The following is a 9,643-nucleotide window of genomic DNA, read 5'->3' as shown; positions in this document are numbered from 1 at the left end:
TATATATACTGTTTTTATATTTTTATGCATTTTTCTTTTAATTTTATTTTGTAATAAAATGTAGTTTAAGATAATACCCTGGACCTCAGGGAAGAACAGTGTAACAATACTGACTGAGTGTCCAGAATAAAGAAAGATTTCTATCTATCTATCTAATATAAATCTGTTAAACATTCATATTAAACAAAATCGAAAATATAAAGGAGCTACAGAAGATTTTCATTAGGTTTAATTATTTCATTTTAGTTACTTTTGTTTTATAATTTTTTACATTCTTTACTCAAGTGGTATAGTAAACTTAACTAAGTATACGACAACTAAGATATTATTACAGATTTCAACATATTTTTGTTAAGAACTATTGTAATCAATTGAAACTAAATTATTTTATTGATTATGTGTCTTAAGTCAATTATTTAGATACCAGATGTAGATAAATAAAATGTTTTGATCATCGTATTATTGTTCGTAAAGCACATCATATTTTGGAAGTCATTAAGGAAAATCCTATATCAATTGAAATCTTTGTTGCCAACCTTTTGCCAGATTTACTCAAATTCTTGAAGCAATAGCATTTATAAGAGAGTAATCATGATATATATACTTGAGACTAGTGAACATGCAACAAAGACTTGCAGCGTCATTTACTCGTTTATTAAATCAAATGATACAATTGAAGGATGTATTTTTTAAGAGTGCCATACTTTATGTTTTAGAGTCATTAACTTGCAGTCTGATTCTGCGAGTAATTTCACTCGAATTGCTTGCTCTGTGTATCCTCGATTGTTTTGCGCGCATTTTCTAACCTTTTGGATTCTCGATGAACTTATATATGGAGGATGTCATCAACCTAATGTGACTGCAACCCCGTCCTTCACCCTTTTGCAGCACAAGAGATAATAATTCGCAAAACGACCTTTCAAAATAATCCATGTAGACTTAGATGTATATCTGTTCCTTGCACAATGATCAGTCGTGTTTACACCTTTCCCCTTTTTTTCCCCCTCATCTGTTTTCTCTTGTTTCTGTAGGATCAACTTCAGTTTCCTCTTTACTAAATTTTGTCGATATACATCAAAAATAATTACTATTTCTCTTCTTATTGATGAAAAACTTTGATGTATCTGTTCAAATATTGTTTAATGTAAAGACCTGAATGCTATGTAATCCATTAAAGATCTGTGCTACGGCAGTTAAGTCTCCTTAACTACCTACAAAAAAAAGTCTATTATTTTTTTTTCTATTTTTTTTTTTTTAGTTTTTTTCTCAATTGGATGATGAAGTGTATTTCATATTATTTTCTGTTAGAGTATCCTTGCCTGCAGTTTGCTAATCCATTGTCAATAAACTTTTTTGTTTTTATGACTTAAGAAATTTGAAGAATTTTGGTGAACAATTAAGTACTCAGTCTAAATTGAATTGACATCCAAGTTATTAAAAAAAAAACGAGTAATATCGTGAAGAATAATTGGATTCTAAAATAAATTGCAGAACGACTGCACATGATTCAGCCGAAAGAATCAAAACAAGCTATAAAAGTTATGAAGTATGGTGTTATTAATGTCAGAATTGGTATGTAAAGAAGCAAACTGATTATTTCATCCAGTGATGAAAAACATACCATTAATTATATTAAAATCAATCATATGTGGTCTGTGCTATGAATTCGGGTATTGTTCCGTATTTGTAAGCAGTACATCTATTTAAAAGAATGATTTTATTGAAATTATTTAAATGACATATATTTTTATCGAAACTTAATCTTTGCCAAATCAATCCAGCTTATGACACAGCTTGCGTAATAAGAAATGCGAAAGTACAGGTATTCAGTAGACGAGAAACCAGACGTGCAACATGTCGAATGTATCAACAGCCTTTATCCATTATGCGAACGCATAAGACATATATCTTGCAGGAAGGAGATATTGTCTTCGGGTTAGGAGTCATTAATCAACGTCGATACGGCACAGCACACACAAGCCACATTTGCCAACACCAATCGCTCACATATATATTACGTGGATCTGTATAATACCCACTCTTTCTATAACGTGGGGATAAAGGATTGTAGAAATAATGTGACTTAATCAAATGTTTATTGCAATTTTTGAAGTATTTGAAGAATGATAGATGGCTAAAAAATTGACCATCTGGTAAAGATTAAAACCAAGTCTATTTAAACAATAATTATAATATTTATATTCACTTTTTACTACCCTCGCCCACATAAATATTGTCGTGTGTCTCGTCTCCTAAATAGTCTTTACTTGTTGCCTGTGTCTGATAGGATGACTATTGTGTATATGTTTCTCTTGGGTTCTGTGCAGTCCTATCCCCATTACCTGTAATTCTCTTATGTATGTCTTCACCCCTATCTAATAAAATTTCTTCCTGCTCCTTCCACTTTTTCGTTTCTCATATTCATTATTCCTACTATTTCTCTTCCATAAGAAATTTGGTGACCAAATGGCTTCCCCATTAAATATGGGATCCTAACTTAAAGCATTTTTAATACCCACTTTTTCCCCCACTTGTTAAATTGCACAACAGTTTTTTTTTTCATTCCTTTTTTTTAATTTTTATTTTTAGCCATTGTATCTGTAGTTAAGGGAGTGCTTTGTATATTATTTAATGCCACACTTGCATCTTGATTTTCATTTTCCTGATAAAACACAGTCAGATTAACCCCATGGTTTTTCTTGGAACAATATTTGTGTCAGAAATATATTGTTATTACATATTGCCATGCAAACCTTTAAAAAAAATAGTTTATTAATATAGTTTTTACATTTGTTGTTTTTATTCCTCTTTTTCCTGGCAGAACAACTTTTTTGCCACTATCTGAAATACATATAAATGTTGAAAATTTCCTTTAAACTTCAACTCTCTGATTTAACAATTTCAAGTGATGGAATACTTTCGAATAATAAAAAAAAAACTGTTAAAATGAGTCTATCTTGTCTACATTAACACAAGAGGGAGTTTATACAGCCAATTGTCTGTTTTTTTTTTTTTCTGTAAAACCCATGAACCTTTGTTAATCTAGGGCATGGCTGTAACAGGTCTGTACTTCATTCTCCACACCAGCCACTAAAATCATGCTACAATACTTGAAAGGCAAGTATTTTACAAAACTCTGATCATTCAAAATAACACCTCATCATTCTCCACAAGTCAATGGAAAAATAATAAAAGCTGATCTTGTCTACAATAATTGTTGCTGTTGAACAATGCCTTTCCCCCATCCCCCTTGGGGAGTACTTTTAATCTTTGTCGAGTGGATGTTCAAATGCAAAGAGTTATTGACCAGGATTTCAAGTTTTGGACAATTTTTTTTTTCTTCAGATAAACTGAAAACAAAAAGATTAACATTGAGTTTAAAGTTTCTGATATTTTTTTAATTTGTTGGGCTTCTTTTTAATTAGATTTATAAACTTATTCTAAGGAATACCATTACTGTTAATTTATTTATTTATTCTCAATAATTTACCAGGGTGGCCTAATCAGTCAAAGAGACTGGTCTCCCTTGGGGTCCTGGGTACAAAATATTTTTAGACAACAAAAACTTAACTAAAAAATTACACATTTACGTACATAAAATAAAAGATAATTAATCTTACAATAATGATGCCTTAAAGTTGCTTTTAAAAACATTTAAATTACTTGATGACTTTGTTACATCATTAATGATTAATTTGTAACAAATATTTCAAATTTTTAAAAAGCTGTATAAAAATTGGTTGAAATTCATAATTACTACTATAATAATAATTGTTGTATTATTATTGAATGGTTACAAATTATTATTATATTATTTTATTCTTATCTTTATTTGTTTTAAATTTATAATCCAAATTATCAAGTAGCATATTATTATGGCGTCATTGTTGGACCAACAAATGTTTGCAGTTAACTTAAGCGTACCTGTGAATCGTGACAATTTGGAATTAAGAAGTAATAGCCTATATTCTATATTCTGTCTGTTAGAAACAGAAGGTTTTTTTGACAAAGTTATCAACTATAAATTATCCTTTGTGTTGGAAATGGTAAAATGTGTGTTAGAATAACAGACGATAAATAGACGTGATGTGTTGTGCGCATTTATGGTTTGATAACGTGCAGATCCCAAGAGCTAGACTTCTTTGCAGTTAGATGCCAATCTAACATTCTAATGTGCAGCTTGTCTGCTAACACAATAATATTCTAACACTTAACTTGTAAATACCATATAGATTGGTGTCCGTGCCGCACTTGGTCGCTCATTAAGGCAGCAATTCCTTTGCACAAAGTAAAGCTAATTGCCTGCGCAACTTCACGTAGTAGAACAACTCGTCACCCAAGAACACTAACGCGGAATGAGCATTAGTGTATGGGATAATTACGCAAGGCTCATTATGTACTATTGAACATGTGGGGTATAGTTGACTGCTTGTAACTACTGTTTTCCACCTTAACACATATAATAAATCATAACTAATACAATTATTTATATTACAAAATTAAAAATAATACATATAATTACTTTCGTCTATTTTGTAATACTTACTAGGATGATATTATATGTAATGCATCTTTAAATATATATATGTACTTTTATTTTGGATAATACAATTTAGTACTTTCGTATCATTAATATTCAATCTTTATTGATATGATAAATTTATTCATTGAAAATAATTTACTTCAGGAGTACTTATATTATTATTAAATCAGTAGTATCATATTTAATGTTTCTATAAATCTTTGTTTCATTCTAAAATGAAAGCCTAGAGAATCGTTCATAATCATCAATAAAAATCTTCCCAAGTAAAATAAAATTTCAGCTTTGATTAATAAAATAAAGTAAAAGGAATGAATCTTAATGTCAGTACTGCAAAAAGTCCACTCAGCTAGAAATCTGGCTGCCTCAAGACGCGGAGGCGTCGATGCTAGTCTTTGCGCCCTTTGGCGTTGATTCTAGTCTGTACGCCCAACAGCAGATTCGTGACTGATACAACACCGAGTGGAAAAGAACATGATTTATCTTGCCATTGGCTCTTGTAAGCCCGCATAATTGAGCCATAACAAAGTGGATAAAAATAATTGATGATTGGGACTTTGATAAATAAAGTTGAATATGAAGCCGATGAAATGACTAATATTGATGTGATAGCGTTTGAGCCTAGCAAAGAGTAGACTGTGTTATGTTATCATTGTAAAAGGCATTGAAAAATGACGGGCTACTTAGCTATTATTACCACCATTTGTAATCATTCAGCTGGGAAATATCAGTCTTAAGTAAATGTGATGATCATTATGTCCGTACAATTCTATTGTCTCACTGCACATCAAGGATTTCAGGCATATACAGTATTTGCAAGATCTAGCTTGAATGACCTGTTCTCTTGCACACCCTACACACTCCACTAAGAGTGTAAGAAAGTTAATTTGTTTAGCTTTTACTGAAATTTATCATTAAAAACTTACTATTTCACTATGAATTTACTGTTAAATTCCTGCTATCTTTTGTTTTTTCCAGATTGCTATTACCCACAAAAACAGCTCACCAATGCTGGTTGGACCACCTCCCAAAAAGGGCTTCCAGGGTTTACGTAAGATCCTCTCGCTCGGCCGTTCCAACACCGATATCGCTGAAGATGCCATGCTTTGAGTAAAAGAAACAACTGAAGATAAAAGCATCAGAACATGAGATGCTAATTTTCAATTGACCAAATTCTGTACTAGATGAAAAGAAAAATTGATATATAAAAAATTAGGTATATGTACTTTTATCCCTAGAGTGTGATTGGGGGCATATTACTGTCGCTGTAGCAGTCCTTCTGATATTGTATGTTATATGGTATAGTTAGGATCTTGTTATTCAAAATAAAATATTTCTCAAAATTTAAACATTTAAATAAAATACCTTTATCTAGATATATTTGCATGTATTCAAGATTTCCAGGCGATTTTACATTTTTTCTCTATAATTTTTTTTTAAATATTAATATATAAAGTGTAACCATAGAATTTTCAACATTTTATTTCAGTTAACCATACCCAGGAAAAATTACTATAGACTTTTTAAAGTCTCATGTACATGTATGCAGAACCTATAAATATGTATTATATGCATGAGTTTCTATACTCATATATTTGCCCTACATTGTCAAATTTAAAGTCTTAAAGTTAGAATTTTATTTGGGCTATGTTACAAAGTTAGGTGGAATTGAATGGCGATCACTATGTCTGAGATGGAAAGCTGTGTTACCGCATTATTGTGGTTACGGTTGGTTCTCGCTTTTTATACAAATGGCAATGCCAGGGATAATCCCGCAATATTGTGGTAACATAGTTCTGTCTGAAAGTGGCTTTAGCGAAAGTTGATTGGAGACTGTTACCGAAAAATTGGTAAATACAAATCATTTGTAAAAGCCATCGAATGTGTGCAATATATGTCATAAGAAAGATTAAACCATATTTATTTGTAAAATGTTTTTTCGTCCAAGTTGCTGAAAAATTTTTACATATTGACAAGATATAACGTGGACTGAACTGTTAAAATCTGGTTTAAAATGTTTTGATATGTTATGCTATTGACAATAAGAACATCTGGAATCTGTCAAATCTTGATAGATCGTAGAAAAAGACGAAAATAGGCCCAGTAAAAATACCACCTTCTCTTTGGGTCATAAAGTTGTTAGAGAGCTGTGTATGTAACCAAGAGATATTATAATTTCCCGATATAGTATGTCTGCTTTGTCTAGTTTAAAAAGTTTTGTTTTTTTTTTATTGGGTTTTTGGTTATATTTTATTTTATCTAACTTATATCTCAATTACCATTTTTCTTCATCCTTAAATGTGTTTGTAATCTGTTCAAAAAAAAAAGATTTTATTTTTCTAAAATTTAAGTTCCAGATAAACTGGCATAATTTTCAAAGAAACTCTTTGCCTTATTTGACCACTAGGAATAGCCATGAAAGGTTATATTGTTTTGTTTCTCTCCTTTGGAATACTTGTTTTTATAATTTATACTTGTTTGTATTATCATATCATAGCATAACCTTAATATATTTTTGTAGTATACAGCATAGGTTACTGAAGGACAAATTCTGTCTATCTTTGGTAAAGTTTGTTGTCGTGCACTTTGCCTTAAATTCATGCTCTCTTTCGTGATTGTTGTTCATAGCTAAGAAAATATACAATTAAATTGATTGTGTGAAATTACTATGGCAACAGATGATTAATTAGGATATTTGCATTATTAATTTGCTTTTGATGTACATGGTTGAAAGTTAAAATCAGACCTTTCACACTTATATACATATAAAATTATATATATATATATATGTATATATATGTATGCATGTATGTATATAAATATATATATATATATATATATATATATATATATATACATGTTATACATAAAAAGTGCAGTATTAATTATTATATGTAACATGTTGCATTGTCACTTTCTTCATTTTGATATCACTATATTTACTATTCTTTTTATGAATATAAATATATTCCAGCAACTTGCCTGCAATAATCTCAGCTGTACATTTATATTACATGATATCACATAATCTCCCTGTGTTGCTTGACTCATTAAATTCACATATTTACTGTTTCAATATTGAATGCATCTCAAACCCAGCATTAAGCTTTAAATACCCTATTTGTTTTTGTACCTTCCTCTTAGTTTTTTTTTTATTTTTTTATTTTTCTCACCTCAATTGTTAATTCATGTAAATACATATTCATCACAGTATGTACATATACACACATATATATATATACATGTATATGTGTACAAATGTAATATGACTATATTGATATAAATGTAACATAGGCCTACATTAAGTTTGCAGATTTTTGTGTTCGTAGTTGTGGTTGATTGGTTGTAAGATGTAATGTTTTAAAGTTTTTCGGATGAGTTTTTAAAATTTGAAATGTAATTGAGGCCAGAATTGAATAGAGAACTGCAAGACTTGCAAAACTGAACTGTACAAACAAATATAGAAGTACAACACAGATAGCATTTTAATGAAAAGCCGATTTTAAATTTCAAATTGGAAGAACTAAGGAAATTTATTGATAAATATTTTTATAATTTGAGTTATAGAGTATATAAAAGTAGTGAATATTTAAGTTAGATATATTAGATTTTCTTTAAATTAAGATCAGTTGAATAAATGACTTCATTATTGGTCAATTCAAGAAGAAACAAACTACAAAAGGAGTACCACGTATTACTGAGTAGATGAATGAAACACCTTTGCAATCGGCTATTGTTGCAATAGGGTACATTTAGTGATTGGCTAAATAGATTTTATTTTTAATAGAAGTATTTGTTCTTGTATTTTGTGAAATCTCAGATGATGGTGATATTTCATTATGTTTAAAGGAAAACTCTTATCATATAATAGAATATATGGTAATGCTGTGTTTAAAATATATCTGTTAGACTACAGCAATTATATATGTATTTTCTTTTTTACCTTTTCAATTTACAGACTGCCTTGTCAACTTGTAAATGTGATTAATAATATGTGAAATAGATAACCTATTTAATTATAAACTTTGAAATGTATGTGACAAATTAAAAGAAGGTATATAATTATTATTGAAAAATAATGCTTTATCCAACTTAGATTTTACATAATAATATTTTAGAAACAGTAAGCAATACCTATTTGTATCATTTCAATTTGTTTTATTCTGCAGTTTTTCCTTTCATGTTTTAAAGCAATAACCTAACACTATTAAATAGTATTAATTTATTGACAATTTTAATAACTTTTTAATGCACTCACATTAAACAATCAAAATTGTAGGTTTAAAATTCGGGAATGGACATTACTTTTAATGATATACTGTTGTGGTCACAATTGTCAAGATTAAAACCTCTAAGTGTTGTAGAATTCCTTCTGTATTCTGCAAGTATTCTCCTGTTTACACAAAGTGTTGATTCCAAAAGATTCACGTATTTGAAATTGTCAGTGTGGAAAATGTTGCTTGTGGATTGTCTAATTGTTAACATTGTTATTATTTATCTATTATTATATATGTGTTTACTTATTTATTGACTTATTTATCAATCTCTCTGTAATGTGTCAACTTTCAAGTTCAAGTAGCAAATATTGTGTTTTGAGGATTTTTATTTAGTTTCTTATATATTTTTTTTGTGATGGGATGATACAAAATTAGTGGTTTGCTTGTTTTATTCAAGGTTGTACAACAGTTACGCATTAAAAAACCGTTCACCCAAATAGGCGACTCTCAACTTGTGTATTTTAATAGGAAGGTCATTTGAATATTTTTCTATAAGAAATTTAAAGAAATTACATAATTAATTTAGTACCAAGTAATTGTAGAGGGCGCTGTTGGATAATATCTAGAATGTTGAGTGATTATTTTACCTGTGATTGTGATAGGGTTTGTTAAACTAATATTGGTCCTGTCTGTTTTAATAACCTCGTAGTCATGTTTAAATTAATGGGTTGATTTCCAATAATTATATATGTACTGTATAGGAGCTTACACAGAATATAGTAAAGGGGCAGGGCGCCCTCTCTAGAATTTTCATCACATTTGTAAGTAAGAGTGCAATTCGGGATTGTTATTTTTTTTGTATTAATTATTAGAATCTTCAGGGGAC

The 9,643-nt window shown here is 29.6% G+C and overlaps 1 protein-coding gene across 5 annotated transcripts in view; it reads left to right on the top strand.

Annotated features, from left to right (window-relative positions):
- The window catches only part of LOC117122623 (diacylglycerol kinase beta-like), a 76,665-nt gene extending 67,411 nt beyond the window's left edge, over positions 1-9,254 (top strand). For all 5 annotated transcript variants that reach the window (XM_033268287.1, XM_033268286.1, XM_033268283.1 and 2 more), the window contains one exon: positions 5,519-9,254. In XM_033268287.1, coding sequence (XP_033124178.1) covers positions 5,519-5,650 — 132 coding nt within the window. In that variant the 3' untranslated portion in view covers positions 5,651-9,254. The remainder of the gene's footprint in view (positions 1-5,518) is intronic.
- Positions 9,255-9,643: the final 389 nt, after the last annotated feature.

The sequence above is a fragment of the Anneissia japonica genome, unplaced genomic scaffold (genome assembly GCF_011630105.1).
Source record: "Anneissia japonica isolate Jap-2015-1 unplaced genomic scaffold, ASM1163010v1 scaffold287945_len1679841_cov205, whole genome shotgun sequence".
Classification (NCBI taxonomy): Eukaryota; Metazoa; Echinodermata; class Crinoidea; order Comatulida; family Comatulidae; genus Anneissia; species Anneissia japonica.
This window is presented reverse-complemented; position numbering and strand designations above follow the sequence as displayed.